This window comes from Bos taurus, chromosome 15, assembly GCF_002263795.3.
Source record: "Bos taurus isolate L1 Dominette 01449 registration number 42190680 breed Hereford chromosome 15, ARS-UCD2.0, whole genome shotgun sequence".
NCBI classification, from domain to species: domain Eukaryota; kingdom Metazoa; phylum Chordata; class Mammalia; order Artiodactyla; family Bovidae; genus Bos; species Bos taurus.
The window spans coordinates 31584809-31612307 of NC_037342.1; the positions used below are offsets into that span (position 1 = coordinate 31584809).

General features: G+C 47.1%; 1 protein-coding gene and 1 pseudogene across 2 annotated transcripts in view; both read left to right on the forward strand.

Annotated features, from left to right (window-relative positions):
• Nucleotides 1–22555, forward strand: part of GRIK4 (glutamate ionotropic receptor kainate type subunit 4) — a 493259-nt gene extending 470704 nt beyond the window's left edge. Inside the window, exons 18-20 of one of the 2 annotated variants that reach the window (XM_059874755.1) lie at nucleotides 1552–1680; nucleotides 17944–18062; nucleotides 21735–22555. In XM_059874755.1, the coding sequence (XP_059730738.1) occupies nucleotides 1552–1680; nucleotides 17944–18062; nucleotides 21735–22094 (608 nt within the window). In that variant the 3' untranslated portion in view covers nucleotides 22095–22555. The remainder of the gene's footprint in view (nucleotides 1–1551; nucleotides 1681–17943; nucleotides 18063–21734) is intronic. The other variant, NM_001192626.1, reaches the window with a different exon arrangement.
• Nucleotides 22556–26699: 4144 nt separating this feature from the next.
• Nucleotides 26700–27199, forward strand: LOC785951 (60S ribosomal protein L30 pseudogene; annotated as a pseudogene).
• The last annotated feature ends 300 nt before the right edge of the window (nucleotides 27200–27499 follow it).

Genomic DNA, 27499 nt, shown 5'->3' on the forward strand with positions numbered 1-27499 from the left:
TGGGTAGGTAGTTTAGGAGCTAAGTAGGCAAACATGGAGTAAGCAGAATAAGCCTTTGCTGGGGCCCTTGGTGTGCTATAGACATTGGGCTGAAGATGCCTTGAAAACTGCTCGAAATGCCTTGTCGGGTGGATACTTGTTTCTAAGCCTGGAATGTTCATTAGTCTCACCATCTAACACCATCTGTTAGTTCAAGTAGCCATTCACTTCAGATGTGTGTTAAGTACCTGCTATAGGTGAGGTGCTGTTGACATTCACCCAATTTGCGTTCAGTGCTGCAGGCTTGGGGTTTGAATGCCCAAGCATAGTTGTATCTATAGCAGGGAAGTTTCTATCTATGGAATCATGGGCTGTTAGAGTCCTAAGAGATCTGGGAACTGATCTGATTCCTTACTTGTCAAAGGGCAGTCCATGGCCCAATGGCAGGGCACTACCTTGGAGCTTGTTAGAAATGCACTCTCAGCCGCCACCCCCGACCCACTGAATCAGAGTCTGCGGGGTTTGACAAAATCCCCAGGGGATTCCAATGTGCATGAAAGTTTGAGCGCAGGCATCTATTTGTTCCAGCTCCTGCCTGTATCCTTCACCAGAGCCCTTTCCCCCAGACCATCTGTCCACAGCAGGCCTTCACAGAGCTTAGACAAGAACCTGGGTAGCTTAGTTGCTTTCCAGCCTCTTGGCAGCTTTTTCTTAACGATTTCAGACCTCAGCCTGGGCTGGGGCATCGAGCTTTCCATGGTTTCGTGTAAGCCTGTTTCTGTGATTAAATCTAAATTCCGGAACCAGAGCTCCTTGATGGTATTCCATTTGAAAATTAAAAAAAGAATTGCATTCAACTAAGCCTTCGGTTTGAGGAGGTGGGGGGAGTGATGTAGACAGGGTGGTGGACAAGGTCAGGGTTTTGGGGCCCCAGCGGGCAGCTGTTAGGGTCGTGGATGCCCCAGATGGGTGCTCCATGCAGATAGAGCCACTCCTCTCTCTGGGTGGCTCTTCTCTTATTGATGGCTGCTCCTGGTAAACAGTTGTAGGGTATAATGTAGTGAGAGTTACAAATGGCAGAGAAACTAATTTAAATAAAGTAGAGAGTAGGCAGCTGATGGGCAGCAAGGTTTGTGTCACAGAAGATGTCCCTGCTTGGCCCCCCAGAGGCAGGCAGATGGGAAGCTTTTGCAACCAGTTCCCTGCATGCCCGTGGGTTCACCCAGGTAGAATGCAGTGGCGCCTGGATGGGGAGGTGGGAGGCGCAGCTGTCTGTCACTTGACCCACAGTGGGGTCTTGGCCATGGGCTGGGCGTGCCAGTCATCGTGGAGAGAAGGGAAGTAAAAATACCTGGTGCCCCACTTGGAGCCAGAACGCAGTCCTGTCCACGGAGAGTCCCAGCCTGAGCACAGTGTAGAGCTGTGCTCCTGCGGGGACCCCAGCCCCTCCCCTCCTGTGCTACATGGGCGGGGTGGTGGGGGGTGGCAGGGAGGTTGAGACCTGGCCGGGGAGCAGAGAGATGCAGATGGGGCACTCACGTCCTGTGTTTCGGGCTCTCCTGTGACCCCCAGGCTCCGTCTTTCGGGACGAGTTTGATCTGGCCATTCTCCAGCTGCAGGAGAACAACCGCCTGGAAATCCTGAAGCGCAAGTGGTGGGAAGGGGGCAAGTGCCCCAAGGAGGAGGATCACAGAGCCAAAGGTAAGGGCAGCCGGGCCCCCCCCCGCCCCGGCCTGGGAGACCACAGCTGCTTGTCTCTGGCTTCCGAATCCCAGGTCATTGCAGGTTGAAAACAAGCCTCAAAAGGAGCCCAGGGCCAGGCTGGGATCGACAAGGGTCAGCCCTGTCCCCAGGTCTCAGCTCCCTGTAGGGTATCCACTCCCGCCTGCTTGCAGGCCCTACAGATGCTAACCCTGCCACGCATCTCAAGTCCAATCACTTCTGCGCCAGCACCACCTCTTCCACTGTGGCCTCTGTCCCTGGCACTCCACAACCGCACAATTACAACAGCCTGGCTTCTTTTTCCCATTTTTGCCCCTCTTCAGTGTTCTCTCCGGGGCTTCCCAGGTGGCGCTAGTGGTAAAGAACCCACCTGCCAGTGCAAGTTAGATGTAAGAGACTCAGGTTCAATCCCTGGGTCGGGAAGATCCCCTGGAGGAGGGCATGGCAACCCCCTCCAGTATTCTTGCCTGGAGAATCCCAGGACAGAGGAGACTAGGGGGCTGCAGTCCATAGTGTCACAGAGTCAGACACAACTGAAGCGACTCCACACTCCCACACACAGTGTTCTCTTCACCAGGAGCCTTAAAAAGGTCATTCTTTTTAAGACACACATAAGATTGCAGCCTCGGGGGCTTCCATGGCGATTCAGTGGTTAAGACTCTACCCCTTCACTGCAAGGAGTGTGGGTTCGATCCCTGGTCAAGGAAGTCCCTCATGCTGTGAGGTGCAGCCAAAAGGGAAGAAAAGAGATTGCAGCTTTGGCCTGACAAATCTTCCAATGGTTCCCATCTCACTCAGAATAAAACTCAAGCTTTCTATGACTCCCGACCCTACCTGATCTCTTCCCCCCGTTTTCTTCCTGCTCCCCAAGCCTGTTCCTTCAGAAGCTCCCTCAGAGGGGCCATCAAGTCCCCACCCTGCATACCTCTCCCCCTCCTCTTTACTGCTTTATTTCTCTTTTCAGACTTTGTCACTACCTGATATTATTATTTTCTATTAATCTGTTTACTTTCTGCCTCTTCTAGAACATAAGTTCCATGAGGGCAGAGTTTGTCTTCCTCACAGGGCTGTCCACTGGGCCTGGCACATGGATATTGTATTGAATGAATGAATGAATGCTAAATCCAGCTGGATAGAGAGCAGTCACTGACTGCCGTGAAGTTGAGGCGGGGCTTCTCCTGTGGCTCAGCGGTCAAGAATCTGCCTGTAATGCAGGTGTCACAGGAGCCATGAGTTCAATCCCTGGGTCAGGAAGATCCCCTGGAAGATGGCAGCCCACTCCAGTGCTGTGCCTGGAGAACCCCTTGGACAGAGGAGCCTGGCAGGCTACAGTCCATAGGGTCGCAGATAGTTAGACATGACTGAAACCACTTAGCACGCGTGCACGAGGATCCTGAACATGTAGCATTTTCTGTTGGGGGAATATATACCCTGGCTTACCCAGGACAATCTCGGACTACATATCTGCTGTAGATCAGTTAATGCCTGTTAGTTATTTTTAGAATGCCCTTTCATTCTCCAAATGTCCTGGTTTGAGCAATAAATCATCTGGTCACTCCAGTGATCTACTGCAGCCTTGCTAAAATATGCATCGAGTTTACCTCTACACGCTGTCCCCCAGGGAGGCAGCAGAGGAGTGAAATGGATGATCCTTGTGCTTCCCCTCTTGGCTCAGGGTGAGTGATTATCCAGGATGAGACAGTGAGGGAGTGACTTTGTGTTCCTAAGTGTCTCTGTGTGCATCTTGATCCTGCAAGGAGAGGGCTCAGGAATACAGGAGCAGCCCTTAGTCATTTAGAATATCGTCTTTTTTTTTTTTTGGCCACATCTTGCAGCATGCAAGATCTTAGTTCCCTGACCAGGGATCAAACCTGTGCCCCCTGCAGTGGAAACACAGAATCATAACCACTGGACTACTAGGGAAGTCCTGATCTGGAGTAATTTAAAATAGAAACAGAGAGATGGGCCTGGGACCCAGAGTGAAACAGGAGAGATGTCCAGGTTTCTGGCACTCTAAAAGCCCTTGATCCTCCTCCAGCCCTCTCCCTCCCACAGTGGGTTGGGTGCCTTCTGTGGTTTTGGATTGAGCACTCAACATGCTGCGTTGCAACTCTTGGTGTCCTCTGCCTGGTCAATGGCCCCTTAGAGTGGACCTGTCTCCTCTGCTCTATGTCCCTGGCCTCCCCTGCAGAGACTGACACATAATGGGCACTCAGTGAAAGTTTGTGGGATGTGTGATTAGAGCCACTGACTGACAGCTGTCAGAAGACACCGCTTAGGGTCCCCCTGGGCCACACTAAGGTGCTGAATGACACTGCTGTGATGGTTTCCTGGGTAGTCTTCACGCCCAGAGCTCTCCACTCTGTAGAGTTGTTCCTGACTGACAGCTGACTGGACACACGTGGGGATGCGGGGAGGCTGTAGATGAGGGAGACTGATCAAAACAGGGGTGGCGAAGAGCAAGGGCTCAGAGAGCTGCAGGGACCCCACCAGCTCTGGCTGCTCCAAGCCTCCCTCCTCTTCTCCTTCTCGCTGGTGGTGAGGTCCCCCACTTTCCTTCTCTTTGTAAACCTGATCCTATTTGATCTTTTGGAGCCTGGTTCCCCTCGAGACTCACGACTGAGTTATCCCAACTCTCCAGTGTCCCCTTTCATCCCTGACTGCTAAACCCAGCCCCTGGCAGTTAGTATTTGCTTGTGTTTATTTTCACCAGTAATCTATAGAGGAACACTTGGAGGGCAGCAGATCGGCAAGGACGTAATGATGACTCAGGAGCTGGGACCTTATGGCTTTCACTCAGGGACCTCAATTTAGATCATCTCTGTCCCATTCACGATTTCACCCAAAGGCCAGTGGAATCCCCCCACCGCCCAAGAATGGAGCTTATCAAACTTTTGCCCCCCTGCACACCTGTTTGTTCTGCCGACTGCCACTATGTTGGTTCTCTCCCCTGAGGCAGTGTGCACAGGGCTCAAAATCATGAATAGTGCGTCAAGGGGACTCTGCTCCATAGATGGCCTTGTTATGTACGCTGTAAAATGTCTTTAAGCCTTAGTTTCCTTCTCTGGAAAACAGAGCTAAAAATAATAATGACCCTCCTTGGGCTATTGCAGAGATCGAATGAGATAAATCATGTTAAATGCTTAGCAGGGCACCTGGTTCAAAGGAAATGAGAAGTGATTTTATTCTAAATTTTTAATCTAAATAAGCAGTTGAGGTCTGAATAGTGTCCACAAGTGCATCTGTCCACCCTGTATTCCTCCAGGCTACATAGTTCTTTTTCAACACATAGGACATTAGTTTTCTATTAATAGTTGTTCCCTATGGACTGTGAAAACCTTAAGGACAGGGTCTGTGTCGTATGTATTTTTCTATCCCAGTGACCAGCATATCATTTGACATTTCATCAGTACTTGATGCAAGGAATAGAAAGGAATGAATGAATCAGCCATCATCTCAAGGACCTACAGACTGGTCCTACTTCCTAAGTCTGTTTTCCTCCAGACAGCCCTGACATCCAGGAAGTGGATGGAAAGTGTTTACAGAGCCCCCACTGCCTCCAACAAACAGTGGAGACCGCTGTGTATCAGGCACTGTGCTGGGCTCCAAAAGTATCAAAAGCAATGAGACGTGGCCCTGCCCTCAAGAGGCTTAGCACCTAGAGACAGGTGCAGATCATCTCTGTAACAGTCACAATGCAGAGATGCTTTCATAGAGCTGGACAGAAGGTATTATGAAGCCCCAGGGCAATACTTCTGAGCAATATTCAGGGAAGGTTTATGGAGACATGGGGCCTGGACCATGAAACATTCATTAGGAGTTACAGCTTTATTTGTTTATTTTTATTTTATTTATTTGGCTCTGCTGGGTCTTCACTGCTGCACGGGCTTTTCTCTATTGTTGTGTGTGGGCTTCTCATTGCAGTGGCTTCTCTTGTTGCAGAGCACAGGCTCCGGGGCACATGGGCTTCAGTAGTTGCGGCTCCTGGGCTCTAGAGCACAGGCTCGATAGGGATTGAACCTGAGTTACCTGCATTCGTAGGCAGATTCTTTTCCACTGAGCCACCAGGGAAGCCCTGGGAAGTCACAGCTTTAGGAAGATTATGGAGCACAGCTGTCACACTCAGAAATTGGATTCAAAAAGCAGGGTGAGGTTGGATTAAGAGGACATTGAAAAGTGGGTGAAGGCGTGTGGACAGCAGACCAGTGTCCCAAACTTTCCCATGGAAGAGATGCACAGCAGAGGGGACTGAGTGTGGACTTTTGAGGGGTCTGGGGACACAGTCACAAGCGTCTCAAACAGCCCAACATGTTTGGAATATCCTTAAAGTCTTCTGTTTTGTCCTAAAAACACGTGTGAATTTTGCATCTGACAGCCGGATATGGGCATGTTTATGTAATGGAAAAACCCTTTTCTGGCCTAAACTCTGGGTAAAATCGTGTCCTAGGAAGATGTTCTAGGAACACCCCAGAGCTCTGCATACACCTTGGCACACCATGAGCACGCTGGACTGAGTTGGTGACGTTGGTGGCAGACCTCAAAGGTTCTGGCATGAGATGTGGCATCAAGAAAGCAGGTGCTGTGGATGGAGCTCTGAGCTGCCAGTGGCATTCACGGTCCCAGGGGACAGTCATTGCCTTGGGAGGAACAGAGAGGAGAGACTACCTTTAAGTTCTAAAAGAAGTTGTTCCAACTCAGCAGACACAATGTTCTTAGAAGTCAAGGTGTTTGATTTGCTAAAAAGTATTTTGGAATACAGAAGGGCAGTACCTGAAAAGAAGCTTGGTGTAAAGCTGACACTAGAACTTCAAAGACCCAGGCCACCCAGGCTGCAAATTAGATCAAAAGATGCCCTCCTGAGACAGGGAGTTTCTGAGCCGGAAAGGATGTGTTAGAATTTGGAGGGTCCCTGAGAAGGAGCCCGATGTCCGGCTGAGAGGTGGAGAGGGCCAGAGAGAACTCTGGATTTGTTGGGAATCCCTAGAAGCAAAGAGGTTTTTGCTTGCTTCCAGAGCTTGGCAGACCCCAGAAATATGTGTTGTGCTGCATGGAATGGGGGGCGTGAGAGATGGCACGTGGGGGCCAGGAGCAGAGAGGTCGCAGGGACAGGCCTGCATTTTCCAGGGTCCCAGACAAGGATATTGGAAATCTAAGTCGAATCCAGCATTAGGACAGGACGCCTAGCTTCACCCCCATGACATCATCTCCTTGCCAACCTCAGACCTGAAATATATCCAGGAGTGAAAGGGGAACAGAGATAACACTGTATTTAACTGAATGTAAACCTGAAATTTTGGAGAAGGCAATGGCACCCCACTCCAGTACTCTTGCCTGGAAAATCCCATGGGCGGAGAAGCCTGGTGGGCTGCAGTCCATGGGGTCAGGAAGAGTCAGACACGACTGAGCAACTTCACTTTCACTTTTCACTTTCATGCATCGGAGAAGGAAATGGCAACCCACTCCAGTGTTCTTCCCTGGAGAATCCCAGGGACGAGGGAGCCTGGTGGGCTGCCGTCTATGGGATTGCACAGAGTCGGACATGACTGAAGCGACTTAGCAGCAGCAGCAGCAAACATGAAATTTAAACATAAAGAAATCTCTGTTTCTGGCAATCAGGTGAAAACAGAAGCCTGAGGTAGACATTTGGTACTTTTATAGGAAAATTAAGTTGTCGTTTTTGCAGCACGGTTGGCTTGGGATATTCTTCCCCATTCCACAAAGGTTTGAAGAAGACTGTCTGACAGCAGAGCTCAGAATGGATGGAGGAGAGAGACAGGGAAAGCAGGTTCCCAGGGAAGATGGAAAGAAGTGAGCAGGAGGCTTCTCCCCACTCTGCAATTGGGGACTGAATGTTCCCTGGCACGGAGAAGAGAACTGAGCAGATGAAGAGGGAAAATAAACAGTGGAAGTCATCCTTGCCCAGGTCTCATGTGCTTCAGAAGATGCTCGGGTTCTATCAACCAGCTGATGCTGTCTTGCCTCCTTTTAGTCGTCCTTGGGTACAAGAGGGGGAGCCATATTAATCACCGGTGTGGTCCAAGAAGGGGCTGTGTGGGAGATGCTGTACAAATCAGCATAAGAGCCGGGGCTTCGGTTCCCAGCCCAGCCACAGCAGCTGGTGCCAGTTTAACGCACTGACCCCATTTCTGCCATGGCTGAAACCCAAGCAGACATTACTCAGAGAAGCTGAAAGGCTTTCTGGCTGAGCAAAAGTCCACGTGACCTCTGCCAAGCCAGGCCAGAAGCACTAACCTGGAAGGACTGGAGCCACTGCCTGGTTAGTGTGTGACAAATTAGCCATCAGACTTCCAGGATATAACTCACTGCTTGACAGACCTCCCCTCCCCTGTGGCAGAAGAACAGGAGCCAGCATGGCCTGGAAGCTCTCTTCCTTGAAGTCTTTCGTGGGGGCCCGGAATGGAGCTGCAGGACCATGTTTTTTCTTGCATCTCAAGTTGAACAAAGGGCAGTCCTTTTCATTTACTTTCCAAAGCAGCTCCTAGGAGATCTTTCTTTTATTGATGGAATCCCTTGGCTTCCAAATGGACCTAAAGGAAGGAGGAGAAGGTGGAGCATTCTGAGAGGGATGGAGGTGGAGGGAACTTTGAAGGGGATCCTTATCTCACAGACCTCTGAAGCTGAGAGTGACATCAATTAGGATGTTTCAGACAATGCACAGTGCCTGGCATAATCCTTTTCTACTGTGTTATCCTATTAAAATGTGATACATTTTAAAGAAAAGGATCTGATGCTACTCCACGTCTAATCCAATATTATAGCTCTAGCATCACTGCCAAAATCCAGAGAAGAATCCTAACATTGGGCTGATGCCACCAATCCGAGTTTTGTTTTGTTTTTTTTTTGCCAGGTCTTCCTTGGCTCTGATGAGAACCACAACATTACCCCTTGGCTTCATCTATCCCCATTTCTTTCCCTGCCTATAACTCAGTGACCGGTTACCTGCATACACAACTGAAAAACACAGATCATGTGGAGGACAGGAGTATTACAAAAAGAAGCAGGCTTCATTCCAAGCTGCTTCATTTTCTTCTGCCTTGTCTTTTCAAAAACACTCATTTTATTTATTTTCTCACTCAACTCCTATAAAAAGAAATATCGTTAGCCACTCACAGGGGCCAACATCCCCATTCAAGGGGATTGTATTACCAAAGGCTTTGCAGAGCAATCGCCAGACAAAAAGGTAGTCGGTGAATTCCAAGGAAATTAAATACTTTTATCTTAAAAAACACAAGCTCACAATTAGGCTTCAAAGGAACATAAATACAACACCGGGCTGTGAAAATCAGGATCCCCTTTCAAGGATGGAATAGAGGCCAGTAGCATTGACTCACAAAATCCTCAGAGAGCAGGAAGTTTGCTGTCTGGCATGGCGGGAATGAAAGTGTGAGACATCTTAGCAAGAGTGGGGGCGAGTGATGAGAGGGGTGGGGGGAATTGTGGGGACATTTTCCCTTCTCTTTCTTCCCTGGGGGCCCAGCTCTATTATGCTGGCTCTCTAGTTTCTCTGGAGAGAGCCAAGACTGGAAACCTGAATATGGGAGTTTAGATAGTGTCTCAAAGTGATGCTTGCAGAGAAAGCCTCTTCCTAAACAAATCGGATTGACTGCTCAGAGACAGGGAAACTCTGGGACGGGGGTAGGGGTAGGGTGGAAAGCGTGATCAAGAAGAGAGGTGAACCATGGCCCGGTGTGTCTGCATCAAAGGAGGTCAGCGAGTATAAAGACCACAGCCGCACCGTGTCTGCAAAGTGAGGCAAGATTAAGTCAATGGATCTTTGATCCAAACATTTGATGTAATGTTCCCAAGGACAGCAGGGGTTTTCATAAGTGGAACTCACAGCCCATACATGGGCTTCCCTGGTGGCTCAGTGGTAAAGAATCCACCTGCAATGCAGGAGACACGAGTTGGATTCCTGGGTCAGGAAGAACCCCTGGCAAAGGAAATGACAACCCATTCCAGTATTCCTGCCTGAGAAATCCCATGGATAGCACAGCTTGGCGGGCTGCAAATCCATGGGGTCGCAAAAGAGTCGGTCATGACTGACTGACTAAACAACAGCACAGCCTCCCTCCCCAGGCACTCAGGACAGGACTGGGGCAGTGGTCCTAGAAATGACTTCAGTCATGGGAAGCCAGGTTGAGTCCTGTAATCATGCTCCTGCAGCATGAAGGACAATGGGGGCCCCCAGTTCCCTGGAGAGGTGGTGTAGGGTAGGGATACAGCCTGAGACTCCAGCTTCCATTTGAATCAGGCACTTCCGCTTGCCAGCTGTGGGGTCCTGGGCAAGTTACCTGACTCCAGTACCTTGGTTTCCTTATCTGGAACATAGAGGCAAGGGTAGTGCCAATTTCACAGAGCAACTGTTAGGATTGGGTTAAAACGTTTAGCCTAGTAAGCTGGCTCATAGTAGACATTCATAAAGGTCAGCTTTACTTTTATAAACGTTAGCTGGGCAGCCAGACTTACCTGGATTTCACATCTTAGCTCCGAAGACTTGGGCAAATTCTTGAAGTTCTCTGAATTTCTGTTTCTTTAACTGTAAAATGCCGACAGTGGACCTTCTTTATAGTATTTTTAATGAGAATTAAATGAGATCCGAGGTGCTCAAGCTTAGTTAGTTCAGTCGCTCAGTCGTGTCCGACTCTTTGCGACCCCATGAATCGCAGCACGCCAGGCCTCCCTGTCCATCACCAACTCCCGGAGTTCAGCCAGACTCACATCCATCGAGTCAGTGATGCCATCCAGCCATCTCATCCTCTGTCGTCCCCTTCTCCTCCTGCCGCCAATCCCTCCCAGCATCAGAGTCTTTTCCAATGAGTCAACTCTTCGCATGAGGTGGCCAAAGTACTGGAGTTTCAGCTTTAGCATCATTCCTTCCAAAGAAATCCCAAGGCTGATCTCCTTCAGAATGGACTGGTTGCATCTCCTTGCAGTCCAAGGGACTCTCAAGAGTCTTCTCCAACACCACAGTTCAAAGGCATCAATTCTTCGGCGCTCAGCCTTCTTCACAGTCCAACTCTCACATCCATACATGACAACAGGAAAAACCATAGCCTTGACTAGACGAACCTTTGTTGGCAAAGTAATGTCTCTGATTTGAATATGCTATCTAGGTTGGTCATAACTTTCCTTCCAAGGAGTAAGTGTCTTTTAATTTCATGGCTGCAGTCACCATCTGCAGTGATTTTGGAGCCCCCAAAAATAAAGTCTGACACTGTTTCCACTGTTTCCCCATCTATTTCCTATGAAGTGATGAGACCAAATACCATGATCTTCGTTTTCTGAATGTTGAGCTTTAAGCCAACTTTTTCACTCTCCACTTTCACTTTCATCAAGAGGCTTTTTAGTTCCTCTTCACTTTCTGCCATAAGGGTGGTATCATCTGCATATCTGAGGTTATTGATATTTCTCCCGGCAATCTTGATTCCAGCTTGTTTTTCTTCCAGTCCAGCGTTTCTCATGATGTACTCTGCATATAAGTTAAATAAGCAGGGTGACAATATACAGCCTTGACGTACTCCTTTTCCTATTTGGAACCAGTCTGTTGTTCCATGTCCAGTTCTAACTGTTGCTTCCTGACCTGCATACAGATTTCTCAGGAGGCAGGTCAGGTGGTCTGGTATTCCCATCTCTTTCAGATAAATTGTAAAGTGCCCCTTCTATAATTTTTATTTCGATAAATTGCAAAATTTATCAGATGCGTTTCCCATCCCTCTTCTATTCTGTCACTTTTCCGACCCTTATGCCATCACTGTCTCCAGAATCTGCTAAGGTCTAGTCAACAGATGTCATGATCTATGCAAGAAGAAATGGCAAACTTAGTTTCACAGTCCTCAGCGGTGCAAACATGATGATTCACTTTGTATTTTCTGAAAAGGTTATGTAGATCAGCTCATATATGGGCAAGTAAAGTTGTTATTTACAACAAATAAGTCCATAGAGATGGGGCCATTTAATATATTTGCATGAATGTAGGTGAATGTGGCTCTGGATTGTTTTTATTTATTTAGTTGCTAAGTCATGCCTGACTCTTTGCGACCCCATGGACTGTAGCCCTCCAGGATCATCTGTCCGTGGGATTTCCCAGGCAAGAATACTGGAGTGGGTTGCCATTTCCTTCTCCAGGGGATCTTCCTGACCCAAGGATCGAACCCTGGTCTCCTGCATTGGCAGGCGGATTCTTTACCGCTGAGCCGCAAGGGAGCTTCTAGACTCTGAATTAGTAAGTGCTTGAAAATCATATCGGTCAAAGAAACCATGTTCTTATCAAATGTTGTCAATCTGGAAGACTGCACCAAGCTTCAGCACCTAGCATAGTGCTCAGCTCATGGGAGCTTCTCAAGAAGGATGTGTTGACTGATGTCAAAGACAAAATACACTGCCTCCTAAAGGGATTGTGGTACCAGCCTCTCCTCTCTCTGCCCGTGCCACGTGACTCCTGTTGCCTCTGCCTCTTTGCTTCCCAGGCTCCCATTCAAAAGGAACTGTCCTGCCTTGCATTTGCAGATTTCCACAGGACCATCTGGAGATATGCACGGGTTTTAAGGTCTGGGATATATGTGCACCTGAATCCAAGAGGTGACTATTTGCTGGTCAGAACCAAAGGCAGAGCAGGTGGCTGGGTGGGTGGGTGGAGATTCATATCTATTCAGAGATACTCCCTTGCAGGTGGCCCATTCCTCTCTGTGGTTCTGGAGACAGCATTCTTCATTTGCATCTGTCAACTATCATTTGTATTTGTGGGCAATCTGTGAATGACACCAAAGTTAGTCTTTAATCCACTGAGAGTTTATGGGGAGAGTTTGATTCCACTTTAGTTTAATAGTCTTACTTCTGGGACCCAACTGAGCCTTAGAAACTCATGTCAGGTACATCTCAGTTTGAAAGCCATCTGTCTGGATGGCTTCTGTGTGGTCTTGTCTGAAGAAGGGGTGGGGGTAATAAGATGACTCCAGTACAGGTGTGGAGGCATCTATGGGTGCATCATGGGCCTTGGGGTCAGACTGGAGGGAGGCCACAGGACAGGCTGCTCTGAGTGATGGCTGTGAGCCGGGGAAGGCGTCTGACTTCTAGGAGAATGACTAATGACGATGTTAACGGAACCGCTGCTCCCTCCTAACTCTGCTTCCCGCTCACTCCCCACTCCATCTGTTTCTCAACTGCAACTCTGCCAGCAATCTATTCTTGCCTCCCTTTTCCAATAAGTTCCTAAAGGCACGAGCAGTATATAAGCCCCGCTCCTACGGGGAGGGAGCCACTCAGCCCGGAGTCAGCATGCTGGAGCTGACAGCCCTGATTAACATGCTGGTCTTGAAACAGGAGAAGCTGGGAAAGAGAGGCTGTGGGGTGTTTCACTGACTCATAGTTTCTACCAGAACCCCATTTAAACCTAAGCTCCTTTAAGAAGATTTCCCTCACCTGATCAAGATTATCCCAGCACACATCACCTGTTTGTTTATAACTCTCCCCCAGCCCCACCCCCCAGACCTGCTCAGGACCACGTACTGTCAAGTCCACATTGTGGACCATCCATGTCATGTTCAGTCCCACTTTGGCCAGCCATTTAGTACAACCTGGGCCATCTGTCTGTGTCACCAGGCTAGGATAATTGGATGAGGGCTACTGCTCAAACTCTCAATCATGTCTGACTCTGCGACCCCACAGACTGTAGCCCCCACGTTCCTCTCTCCATGGGATTTCTCAGGCAAGAATACTGGAGTGGGCTGCCGTTTCCTCCTCCAGGGAATCTTCCCGACCCAGGGGACAAACCCACATTGTCTCTTACATCTCCTACACTGGCAGGCGGATTCTTTACCCCTAGTGCCACCTGGGAATAATAGATGAGGACTGGCCCACTTTATTATTAATTTAAAAGCATTTGATTAGGAGTGAGTACATATCACAATATGAATCCAAAGTTTTGGGTAATGCAGGCTTCTACGCCTGTGATGTCCTTATCCTCTTTCTGTCAGCTCATTTTTTAAACAAGCATTTATTGACTCTTACGATGGGCCATGATTGTGGTTTTACAGAGCTGAACAAGACATGGATCCCCCTCTCAAGGGAATCACAGTCTAGTGGGAAATCAAGGTATCTACATTAAACTAATGATTATTCTGTGCAGTTTTAGAGTGATACAAGATGTATTAGAAATCTTCTGACCAGAAAGATCACTCGGGCAACTACATGGATGGTAAAGTTGAAAAGCACAGGCTGTGTGCAGAGAAGTTATTTTGGAGTCTTCAGCCAAAGTCCAGGCAAGAGATGGTGGGGGCCTGAGCTAGGGACGTGGTAGGAGAGACAGAGAGAAGGGTAAGAAATTAAAAAGCATTTAGGAGGTTAAATCAGCAGGACAGTACACAGAGGAGAGGCAAGAGACTCAGTGCAGGGAAATAGGAGAATATGCTTCAGAGCCGGCAAAGACAATTGAGAAGCCTGGGGGAGAGCAGAGAGCAATGGCTTCATGAAAAAAAGGAGGAAGAGGAAGTTCCCTGATGGTCCCATGGTTAGGATTTGCCACTTTTACTGCTGTGGCCGAGGTTCAGTCCCTGGTAGGGGAAATGAGATCCCAACAACCTCACAGTGTAGACAAAAAAAAAAAAAAAGCAAAAACGGGGTTGGTTGACAATGTCAGGTGTTACAAGAAGTCACCTAAGTTCAGGACTGGAAATTTTCTGATAGATTAGAAACAAAATGTTCATTGGTGACCCTGATGAACTTGGTTTTAGCGGTACAAAACAAAATTTCATGGGATGACAAGTAAATATTCAGGAGGATAAAAGTGAATTCAGAGCACAATCATTTTCTCCTTTAGATACCATAGACAGATCACCTAGCACCTAAAAGCTTTTCTTGAGTGTCCAAAACTATGTTTGAGGTCTGAAAAAAATTATTAGCTTCAAAATGCAAAAAGAAAACTGCTAAATTAAGTTGACGTGTAATTAAATATCTCCAAGATGTAACATTGCTTCAACTTCATTAACTTTAAATTTAATATTCATAAAAACTTCACTACATTTAGAAACAATTTTTTCAGCTTGGTTTTTCTCCTTTTGCAAACATTCTCTTATATGCACAACAACTGCTAAGAAATCACAGCCAATTATACATTAATCGTTGCTTGCCACTCCGTCACATCAGAAGCAGAATTTTAAAAATGCATTTAACATACAATGTGGGTACATTTTCTTTTTGTTTCATGTGGGCTGGGGCCTCCAACTGTAAGTGTTTTAAGAGCTGTCTTAAAATAGTTCTGATATAGACAAACTGCTTCAAAAAGCTTGGCCAGGGAAGAAAGGAAAAAGAAAGGTATTCACTAGACAGAGCTGGAGGGAGGAGACGGATTTTTTATTTTTCTTTTTTAATTTTTAATTAATATTTTATATTGGAGTATAGCCAAGTAACAATGTTGCGATAGTTTCAGGTGGACAGCAAAGGGACTCAGTCATACCTATACATGTATCCATCTCCCCCAAACTCCCCTCCCATCCAGGCTGCCACATAACATTTAGCAGAGTTCCCTGTGCTATACAGGAGCACCTTGTTGGTTACCCATTTTAAATATAGTAGTGTGTAGACATTGATAAGAAGGGAAAGACTTGAGTGTGTTTTCGTGCTGAGGGAAAAAGCCAGTGGGGAAGACAAGACTGGGGAGGGCCAGGATGGGGACAGAGGGCAACAGGGAAACACTAGAGCCCAGATGGCAGAACTGGGCCTGAGTGGAGAATGCCTCCTCTGCAGAAACACGAGGGGAGGTTGAGTTCCTAAAAGGGGATCCTAATCTTTTTTCTGGAGCTGAAGCTTCAATACTTTGGCCACCTGATGCAAAGAGCCAACTCACTGGAAGAGACCCTGATGCTGGGAAAGATTGAAGGCAAAAGGAGAAGGGGGTGACAAAGGATGAGATGGTTAGATACCATCACCAGCTCAATGGCCATGAATGTGAGCAAACTCCGGGAGATATTGGAGGACAGAGGAGCCTGACATGCTGGTCCATGGGGTCCCAAAGAGTTGGACACGACTTAGTGACTGAAAACAGTGTTTTCTCTATATCAGGCAGAACTATCTGAAGGTGATAGGAAAGTCCATGGTACCTCAACAGTCACTTGGGGCTCTGTTTACCTAAACAGGCGGGCCTCCTTGGCATCAGTTATCACTTCCCCTTCACTGGGGAGCCCTTTCTCCACAGGGGCCGGCTGGAGAAACTGGTTAGTCCATGATGTTTAGGTGAATGTTCTAAAACCCGGTTTTCACCACCCCTAAAGCTGTGGCTGCACACCCCAGCTAGATTCTTGGGGCATTCCCCCTTAAGTGTTTCTTTTGTGTCTCTGATATTCCTGTGGTCAAAGTGAAGTGAACTCGCTCAGTCGTGTCCGACTCTTTGCGACCCCGTGGACTGTAGCCAGCCAGGCTCCTCTGTCCGTGGGATTCTCCAGGCAAGACTATTCTGCCTAAATGGTTCCAGGTTAGAGGGACAGGCCATCAAAGAAGCCCAAGCACCTTCCTCCTGGAAGGAAGAAATCTACCCCAAACTCTATATGCGTTCCCTTAAAACTGAGTTTTTAAGTTGTCTCTTGGTTTTGATTATTCAAAATAGAGGATGTTGTATTCATGCAGGTCCTCAAGAGTTGGCTGTGTGGACCTGCAGACCAGAGTATATAACCCATTGGGTGCATTCATGATGTGAGCCCTTGGAGTAGCAGATTATTAGTATAGGCAGATGCTGTGCCACGCTGTGTTATTTTAAAAACAAAACAAAAACCAAAAAAACAAGACATTCACTTGAGGCTTTGTGAGAGGAAACCCAAGGCATCTTGAAATGGCTAGGCAGGGATATTTTTCCAGCTTTGCCAAGTACAGGAAGCAGTGTCAGATTTCTGCTCCTAAACCCTGGTTCATCTCAGCGTTGCAAGACGCTGGCTCTCCCTGACACGACATAGCTCCCTGTCCCATGAGGGCACTGCTGGTTGAACAGACACTCAAAATGTGCAAGTATTCAGGAAGAGCATAGGAGGGAAGCCACGCTCTTGGCACTTTCCTAGATAAAAGCTGCTTTTAGATTTATGATTGTGGCCCCTGGTGAGTCAGAGTTTCATGTGTGTCTGACATTCCCCCCAAAAAAGCATCCAGTTACATAGCTAATGTGGTGTTTGACATTGCAGAAGTGAAACAACCATATAATTCTAGAAGTATTTGTTAAGTATATGTTATGTGGATGGTCATCATACTAGGAAGTGAGGTTATAACCAGATATTGTGCCTAACTTGAAGAAACTTAGCTATGTATGATGCTTTCCCAAATACCAATTGGCAAACAAATTTTAGGCCTGGCTGGAAAAGAACCACCTGTGAAATGCATTTAAAAATACAGATTCCTAGGCATCATTTCCAGAGGTAGGGATTCCGTAGGTCTAGGGTAAGGACTAGGGATCTGTGTTTTTAATGAGCTTCCCAGATGGTTCTGATGGCCTTTAGGTTTGGGAGCCACTGGTCTGGTGGAATAAAAAGTTTTACTTTCCAAGGAAGTATTTTAGTAACATGCTGACACAGATAAGTAAAAGAAACTTTTTTCTATCCACAGTTAGGTTACAAGTTTTTTATATCCATAGATATAAATGGCTTTATATCAAGAAAACACAGTGTTAGGAAGATTGACTACATTTTTGTGAAACAGCTAGAATTTGCTGGTATTTTGATATCATTGTTATCGTTGTTGTATAGTCGCTAAGTTGTGTCCGATTCTTTTGCAACCCCATGGACTGTAGCCCGCCAGGCTTCTCTGTTCATGAGATTTCCCAGGCAAGAATACTGGAGTGGGTAGCCATTTCCTTCTCCAGGGGATCTTCCTTATCCAGGGATCGAACTTGCATCTCCTGCATTGCAGGCGGATTTTTTACCACTGAGCCACCTGGGAAGCCCTTTGGTATCTATAGGCGAAATCCAATTTTGCCTGAGCCCATTTTCATAAGATGACCACCACTCCCGCCCCAAGAAGCCTCTCACCAATCTCCTCCATCTGCATCTACATCCCCTTCCCCTCTTCTCCTCCAGCTACGCTCTGCTTTTGTTTCAAAAGAATAATTATATCTCAGGGAACATGTGTGTAAAGCATCTACAAGTCTCAAGTGCTGGTAATTCAAATAACATTCAACATTTTTCGTAGAATAATTATGTCTTCCAGCTCTTTTACGCTATTTTTTTGTTTGTTCTCACTTTCTTACAGGACTAGGAATGGAGAATATTGGTGGAATCTTTGTGGTTCTTATTTGTGGCTTAATCGTGGCCATTTTTATGGCTATGTTGGAGTTTTTATGGACTCTCCGACACTCAGAAGCGACTGAGGTAAACCTTCTAATGGGTATGACCTATATAGTGTTGGCAGGCAGGGCAAAGTTCAGAGGCTCATGCAGGGACAAAGGTCACTTCAGACAGAACCTGTGAAATCCCACAGGAGGGTAGGGGGCCCATGGATTTAGCACAACTGTGATTTAAGGTATAGTATTAAAAGGAAAAACAAGCAAAAGTAACCAGGTTACAATGGAAACAGTGGCTTTGGCTCTTCCATCTTAAGTATGTTTTTTGCCTTGCAGGTAAAAGCTGTCTAGAGCTATTATCCTAATTCATGAGAGCTCAAAATGGCATCTTCCTTCTCAGAGATTTGGAAGACGTTTAATTCTCAGACCTGTGACTTAGAAACTGGGTTAATTACGCTTCACACAGATGGAGGAGTCTAAGAAGGAGGAAAAAGACTTTATCCAATTGTAGCCCCATTCTACCTGCTTACACGCTACTTGCATTATTTGTTTGTTTTAATTGGGGTATAATTGCTTTACAGTGTTGTGTTAGTTTCTGCTATACAACGAAGTCCCTCAGCTATATGTGTACACATGTCCCCTCCCTCTTGAACCTCCCTCTCCCCTCCCCTCCCCCCACCCTACCTCTAGGTCATCGCAGAGTGCCGAGCTGAGTTCCCTCTGCTATACAGCAGCTTCCCATTAGCTATCTATGTTACCCATGGGATAGAGAGCAGTATGGAGGTTCCTCAAAAAAATTAAAAAAAAACTAAAGTATACTGGCATCTATCTCAGTCTCCCAACTCCTGATTGTCCTAAAATCTCTCTCCCTAACTGACACTGGAGAAACAGCTCCTAACAATAACTAAGGGTCCAGGGCTCCTATAAACCTCTGTGGTCCAGCCTCATGTAGGGCCTCGATTTAACACAGCTCACCAATCTCTTCCTCTTTCTCATGCCCCCTTAGACTTTCAAGCCATCACCCACTCCTCATAACCCTTTGCTCCTTCATGACTAATGTTCCCTCCTGTCTCACCAAGAGATCAGGAGTGACCAGCCCCCACTGAAGATCACCGCCTTAAAAATCCATCCACAGCTGGAGCCACCCCTGGGCCTGCCTCGCATGTTCTGGTCACCCCTCCACCTCGTTCCCATCTTTCCTCAGCTCCTCTAGGATTATCCTTTTTCTCTCATTTATTTTTTCTCCCTGTTCTCTCCCCGAAGTCCACAACTACACTAATGTTTATCCCATAGTCTCAAGTAACAGCCATGTTACTATTGCTCTTGCCCTCCCTCTCTCCTCTTGCAAACCCAGGTAATCCACTGCCTCCACCTCCCTGTCTCACCTCCCATTCTGGCCTCACTCAAGGACAGCTGGCTTCTCCCCACCTCTGCCCTGAAAGGTTGTGGCTAAGAGGCCTGACCCCTCCCAATGAACAAAACCAGAAGATAACCCACTGGGCCTTATTGGACCTCAGTGTGGCCCTTGATGAAGTGGGAAGTTCCTTCCAGAACTCTTTCTTCCCTTGCCTTGCCTGCTCCAGACTCTCTTGGTTCCCCACATCCTTCTCTCTTTAGCATTACTGGCTCTCTTCCTCCATCTGCTCCTTAAACAATGATGCTCGTACCTCTCCCTAAGACCTCATTTAGGTGTTCCTTGCCCTCTGAAACCTTCCCCACGTCTCCTGCCTTCTCCCCCAAATCAGAATGCTACTCATTTCTCCTCCCTTCCACCACCCCTGTAACCAGAGCATAGAGCAGTCACACACTGTGTGCCAATTATTTTCACATCAGCCCGGTTACTAGACATTTTGCTACCCGAAAGTAAGGACTTGGTCTTTAGTGTCAGTATTCCCACTACTAAGAATTTGATACTTAGTTGACAGTCAATACATGTATGTTGGTATATTCTGTCACATATAATAGATTAGGCAGGAGATGATGCTTTTGTTATTATTAGAAGCACAGAGAAGTCAAGACTTGCATAGAGTCTCTGCTATTTATTGACAGTCTTGAGTCTCATCCTGACTCAGGCCGTGTTCCATTAGGGGAGTCTACTTCTCTGTAGCTGCTTCAGGTAGAGGATCTGTGTAAGCTGGGTTATTTTCCCAAGAACTCGCCCATGTTCTGGATGTACCTTGAAAAATTCAGTGAGGAGTTCAAGCTCTCCCAACATCTAGAAAGAAGAGTAAAGGCTACATGAACAATTTGATTATGGTAAAGCAACTTCCCGTTTCTGCTGATAGAATGGGAAGACTGGAAGAGAGAACATGAAAGAAAAGAAAGTTCCTTCTCCCATCTTGGGGGCAAAAAGTGTCCTTTCCAGCACAGAGTAGAGAACAAAGTAGAGCATGTACTCACTCTGAAGTAGGTAGGTGTAGATTCAACTTCTAGGTCAGCTATTTGTTAGTTGAATAAGTCTAGTAAAGTATATAAATTCTTTGAGCCTCCATTTCCACATCTGTGAAATGGGTATAACTATGATAGTCATGGGCTTCCCTGGTGGCTCAGATGGTAAAGAATTCACCTGCAATGGAGGAGACCTGGGTTCAACTCCTGGGTTGGGAAGATTCCCCTGGAGGAGGGCGTGGCAACCCACTCCAGTATTCTTGCCTGGAGAATCCCATGGACAGAGGAGCCTGGGAGAGCTTGAACTCCTCACTGAATTGTTCAAGGTACATCCAGACAATGGGTGAGTTCTTGGGAAAATAACCCAGCTTGCATAGACCCTCCACCTGAAGCAGGTACAGAGAAGTAGACTCCCCTAATGGAACAATTAATGGAACAATGCGGGCGATCGCAAAAAGTCGGACACGACTGAGCAACTAAGCACAGCACATGGTTGTCATGGTACAGGTTGAAGATTCTTCATTCGCAATTCTGAAACCTAAAAAGCTCAGTTCAGAAAGTTCCAAGTTTTTTGTTTGATGCCAGCGTATTTGGTGACAAACCTCGACTTGGACTTGTATGAGGCTAATGTTTATGGTCTTTCTCTCACTTGGGGTGAGCATATATACCTTTTGCTATTAATGTGTTTGAATGCAGGGTCTTCCCCAGAGCCCACTGGAACAGATACATAATGTATTTTATGTTCACTGCATTACCTTGTCCAAATCCAAAATATTCTAAAACACAGCTGGACCCAAGAGTTTCTTATCAGGAGAGCTGCAGGAGTAGATGGCTGTTGTACAGTTCTTGTTAGAACAGCAGCCTCTCCAGCCATAACCAGCTGATTAAAAGAAATGAGACTTTTTAGCCTGAGAACAGAATGTTCATGGAGACAGGGCTGCTTTTTCAAATACTTGAAAGACTGACATCTGGTAGAGGGATTACTTATTTAGTCAGCTTCAAGGTCCAAATTTAACTGGGATCCATGGATGACAATTTCAGGGAGAGGAATTAAGTCAGTAGAAGGAAGCAGCGTTTAAGGGAAATATGCAAAACTGGTAGGGGCGCTTTCCCACCGCGGTGAGATCACTGTCTTTGAAGGTGTTCGAAGTTGAAACAACCAGCTGGTAGGGCTGTTGCACACGATGGTATGGAGGATGTTTGAATATTAAATAGCGGGTGGAAGTGAGAGGATGAGTTGAAAGACCATCGATCATTTACGATGATAAAATTCTGAAACTCTGCGCCCTGATCGCTCGCCCGAACTAGCACGCTGGGGACCGTATGGGGCTGCTCTTGAAAGATGGGGCTATGACCTTCCCATGTCCTGCAGGGGTCCGTCTGCCAGGAGATGGTGAGCGAGCTGCGCAACATCATCTTATGCCAGGACACTGTCCATCCGCGGCGGCGGCGCTCTGGGCTGCCGCCGCCCCGGCCCCCCATCCCGGAGGAGCAGCGCCGGCCCCGGGGCACCGCGACGCTCAGCAACGGCAAGCTATGCGGGGCCGGGGAGCCAGACCAGTTAGCGCAGAGACTGGCCCAGGAGGCCGCCCTGGTGGCCCGCGGCTGCACGCACATCCGCGTGTGCCCCGAGTGCCGCCGCTTCCAGGGCCTGCGGGCGCGGCCGTCCCCGGCGCGCAGCGAGGAGAGCCTGGAGTGGGAGAAGACCACCAACAGCAGCGAGCCCGAGTAACCCTGCCGCCGCCGAAGATGCTCCGCTCCTCTGCCCGCTGCGGGGGCGGGATGCGCCGGGCCGGCGCCTGCTGCCTGCCGGGCCCTCGGACTTGTACAGCGTCCACCCTTCTCTCCGGATTTTGGATCCAGTAACTTTACAAACAGATCAAAGAGCCTGACGCCCCAGCCGGAGGCGGCGCCCTGGTCCGGGGAGCTGGGGCCACCCCAGAGACGATGCGCCCAAGTGGCAAGGGACCCTCTGCCTCCTAGCCACAAGCCCCCACTCCCCTCAGTGGGCCTTCCCATCCCGCCAAAACTACAGAGTCCGGGTGGGGGTCCCTGTCCAGACCGTCAGATGAATTGGTGGCATCATCAGTGGAATTTCCCCCTAGGAAGGGGCCATTGTACCCTGGGTCTAGTTCTTACAGGAAAAAAAAAAAATTAAACTCAACAGGGAAGTTTTTCTTTTCTGGATTTGTATATTTTTGTTAATGTTCTTTTGTTGTCTCTTTTGCCTTCCTTCCCTTCTTTGTTGTCTCAATTCTCTTCCCTTGTTTTGCTTTCTTGGGGAGGCGGGGCGGCTGGATTAGGGATTGGAAGTCACCATAATCTCTGGTACCATTTCCCTAAATTTTAGGATATGGAGCAGCCAGTGCATCAAACTCCAGGTGCTGAATTCTCCTTTCTGTGTGGTGACCCGGGACACAGGGGCATGGAGGAGAAGGCTCTTGGGAAGAATTAGGTGGAGAGTCTCCAATAAAGGTCCATTAAAGTAATTTTTAAAACGTCCCAAACCAATGAACTCAAAGTTGACTGAGAGAACTTGAAATGCCTGAGAGGTTAATATGTCCCTTCTTTCTGTTTCTCTTTTTGACTTTCACTGTGATTGGGTTTGGTGTGGTCTTTGATGAAAGTGATCTCTGAGAAGGAGAGAAGAGAGAGGAGTGCAGAAGGCATTGACTATCCCAGGGCTGGTTTAAGGAGCAGAGAGGGTAAATGCAAACTTCCTGGACAGTGGCCTTGGCTCAGTGTTCATGGGGTGGGGGGTGGGGAGAGGATGGGGCCCCCTGCTGGTCCGGTGCAGACTTTGTTACCTGCACCTCTTTTTAACAAAATTCGGTAGCTGCCTATGAAGCCAGAGCTATCCTGGATTGGGTGACTTCTTGCTACTAGATGGGAGACCTGGGTACAAGCGCGCATGTGTGTGTGTGTGTGTGTGTGTGTTATATAGAAAGACCATAAATAATCAAGACTTTGCCAGGTTCCTGGGAGAGAGGTAGGGTCTTGTGGCCAGTGCACAGGCCTGGGAACTAGGAACTCTTGAGTTCTTAGCGACACATGGGCAGTAGCCCCCTTGTATGACTTCACATGAAGCATCTCACTTCTCTTCCATCTGCACACTCAGAGTTACTGATGCTTTCCAGGCTGTCAGTTGCCTGCAAAGTGCTTCTCTACTTGTGAGATGCTTGAGGGTCCACAGCATCTTCTGACGGGAGGGGCAGCCTTCCCAGCAGCCACTTGATCTTTGCTTGGCTTCTCCGGTTGGGAGGTTCACACACAGAGTTCTCATGTTCTGATGGAAAACAAATTCTATGCAATTTCTGTTTGTCAGTTTAGAAAATCCAGAGGGAGAGAGAGCTAAATAGCTACGACGATCACCTCCCCCACCGTCAACACCTTGAATCGAAATTGTCCTCCCATTGTTTCTGTTCTGAATGTACTAACGTAAAGACCCCTTTGGAAGACGACGAGCTTAATTCCGTGTTTTTGCCATCGACATTAGGTTGACATCTTCTTTGTGCCAGGACAGTTGGTTAGAGCAGCCATCCCGGGGGTACCCTGAGGCGTCAAATAAAGGATACCGGTTTTGTACTAGGCTGACCTCTTCTCTCACATGAATTTGAGTCCTCTTACTCTTTCCTCTTAACTCATCAAATGTCAGCAAGCTCTGCAGACACGAGTCTTTTTTTTTAAAACCTTGCTCGCTTGAACCACCTGAAGGAACACAGACTTGGCGGGAAGGGCACCTGGAGGCCGACAGACTGCAGACCAAAATGGTGCCACGCTGCCCTCAACTCCAGCCCTTGCTTCGCACAATGTGGTCCCTACTGTCAGATCACATGTGGAGCAGGAAGGGTTTTTTTTTTTAAAGACAAATAAAACTCATTTTTATGAGCAAGACATCTTGATCAATAACAAACTTTTTTTAATGGATTAGTGAAGTAAATGTCCCCATGAATCATTTATAAAGTCTGTTTCTTTCACGGAATAAAGATAAGACTGGCGGCGCAAGGCAGTTTCTGTCAGCTGCAGAAACCATTGTTGCACCTCGCTCAAGCTGCTGCGTGAACTTGCAACCAGCTAGTTCTCTTCCTTGGTTCGTCTCCACTTTTATCTGTTGGTTGTTGCCTTTCTTTTCCATTCTGTATTTTCTATCTGACTCTGTATACTGTATAAAGCTGTTTTTTCTTGTCTGTTTATCTTTCTTCGACTGGAATATTTACAATAAAACAGAAAGAAACCCTGAAATGTTAGTGATGGATGAAAGCTGTCTGGGTTTCGAAAGAGTGGTTTGGTGTGTCCAAAATCCAGGTACTCTGAAAGCAAATAAAAATATAAACCCACATTTTGTCTTCCCCTCCACCTGCCCTTCTCTCTTGCCCTCTCTTCAGTTCCCACCCCCTTCAGCTCTTTGTTCAGACCCCAGAAAAACCTAGGTGGCTTCTTTCAGTTTGTAGTCCTGGAGACAGAGTCAATCCCCACCTCCCACCCCCAAATGGATACACATGTTAATGAAGTTCAGGATTCATAGGGTTTTGTCTTCCTAAATGCACTTTCACAGAATAGTCATCTATTGATACCTAGGGTAACTCTAGTCAGATATCACCCCAGATTCCACTGGGAGCTTGAAGATTACATCAATTAAAATATAATACTTTGCTTTATTTCTTTTAATTGCCTTGCAGGGCCCCAACGGTCACAAGATCTCTACCTCAGAACCCAGGTGGGGTGTAAGTTGAGTACGTAGATGGCCAAAAATCTTTTGGCTTCCTCTAATCCAATGCTCATATGAGAATATTCATCCTGGGAACTTGCCAACCGGCCCTCTTATTGGTTAGGTGAGACCGAAATATCATGATAACCAATCCGCCTGGGGCTTCTCTGTGAAAGTTTATTAGTTTGGAATTCCAAGGAGTTTAATTTTCTTTGGGAATCCAAGGGGGACTTCCCATGGTGCAGAAGGCCAGAAAGGGCCGGGGCATTTCAGACTCGGCAGGCTGGTGGTTTGAGTGAAGCTTGAGAGAACCATTTGTAACCCTCCCTCCAGTGGGGTGTGCACAGCAGTAAAGCAGTCTGGACACGATAAGGGGGATTTGGTTCCCTGATGGGTAGGCAACTCTCTGGAGGTAATAACAAAGAGGCCTGTTGGGAAAATTCAGAGAAGGAATCCTTTCATAAAGATTTCACTTAAAGCTACTGCTTCCTATGGGACCTCTCAAAGAGAAAAATTAAGCCTTTAGTTGCTTTGAGCTGTTCGCTTGTCTTTCTGTGAAAGGTGGCTTCTCCCCACAACCCCACAGGCAAATCCTCCAACATTAGCCAAACGGAGTGCCTCAGGGGCTGACAACCGGGGATCCTACTGCATGCCTCAAAGATTGGTGATGACCTGCCTTTAGAGAACTCCTCTCATGGAAAAAATATTCGTTATTGCTGTTTAGTCGCTGAGTCTTGTCCAACTCTTTTGCGACCCCATGGACTGTAGCCCACCAGGCTCCTCTGTCCATGAAATTTTCCAGGCAAGAACACTGGAGTGGGTAGCCATTTCCTTCTCCAAGGGATCTTCCGGACCCAGGGCTCGACCCAAGTCTCCTGCCTTGAAAGGCGGATTCTTTATCATCTGAGCCACCAGGGAAGCTAGAAATAACAGGTGTTGATTGCAGAGGAAAAAGTCTCTAAGTTTTAAAACTGAGGAGGTCAACAACCCCTCTGTAATTTAAGGGCAACCTGGAAAGAGCAGTTCTGTCACTATCAACAGAATGTTATCCTTCAAATTCTATTAATTTCATACTAATTTCCAAATCTGAATGAAAACATATTAATGTTACCGTAAGAACTGGCACAAAGATCAAGAAAGAAAAATGCTTGTGAGGGGAGTAGAATGGAAAACAAACTCTCTGATCAGAAATGGCAGAAAAGTTGATGGCCTAAGAAAAACCATAAAGAGGTTGAGTGTAGGGACTTCCCTGGCAGTTCAGTGGTTAAGACTGCTTTCCAATGCAGGGGGTGAAGTTTCGATCGCTGGTCAGGGAGCTAAGATCCCATGTAATGTGCAGCCAAAAAGCATAAAAGAGAAGTAATATTGCAGCAAATTCAATAATGACTTTTTTTAAAAAGGAGTTGAGCATATAATCTGCTCATATATTAAGTGAGACCATGCATGTAAATATTTTAGTGGTCAGGATTGAAGGAAATGAGTCAGAGAACCAATGCATTGTAACTGAGTTGTATCTGGGTAGTTTAACTTATTTACAAAGGTAAATATATAGAGTCTTACTGCAAATATGTAGAGTCTGTATTATAGAGGATGGAGGTCAGACACATAAGCGCAATGATCCTCTTGCCAGAAAATTAGCTAAAGAATCCTGCTGCTCACTCCCTGGCCATCTTGGTGGCTGCTCTTGGTTGGAGGCGTCCCGCATCTAAGGCAAGAAGATGGTGGCTGCAAAGAAGACGAAAAAGTCACTGGAGTCGATCAACTCTAGGCTCCAGCTGGTTATGAAAAGTGGAAAGTACATGTTGGGGTACAAACAGACTCTGAAAATGATCAGACAAGGCAAAGCAAAACTGGTCATCCTCACCAACAACTGCCCAGCCTTGAGGAAATCTGAAATAGAGTATTATGCCATGTTGGCCAAAACTGGTGTCCATCACTACGGTGGCAATAATATTGAATTGGGCACAGCATGTGGAAAATACTACAGAGTATGCACACTGGCTATCGTTGATCCAGGTGATTCTGATATTATTAGAAGCATGCCAGAACAGACTGGTGAAAAGTAAATCATGTACAATTTTTCTTTAATAAAACTGGCCAGAGCTTATTTTAAAAAAAAAAAAAAAGAATCCTGCTAACCCTTCAGAATCCCTTGTACCCAATCCAGTGTTCTCTCTTGACTATGGCAGAAAAGTCAGAGGGGAACAGGGACCAAGAGGCCTGTCATCCTGTTGGGAATTATTCTTAGATTCGTGCGTGACCTTGAGAGGGTGTTTCTTCAGTCTACAGCCCCACATTAGAGTCTGTGTCTGTCTTCTGTCTGAGAAGACAACAGTTACCTGTAAGAAACAGTGAAGATAAAGCACAAAATATCCAAGTGCTGGAGTGTGTGATTTGGAATCAAATCATGTAGACATTCCGAGAGGCTG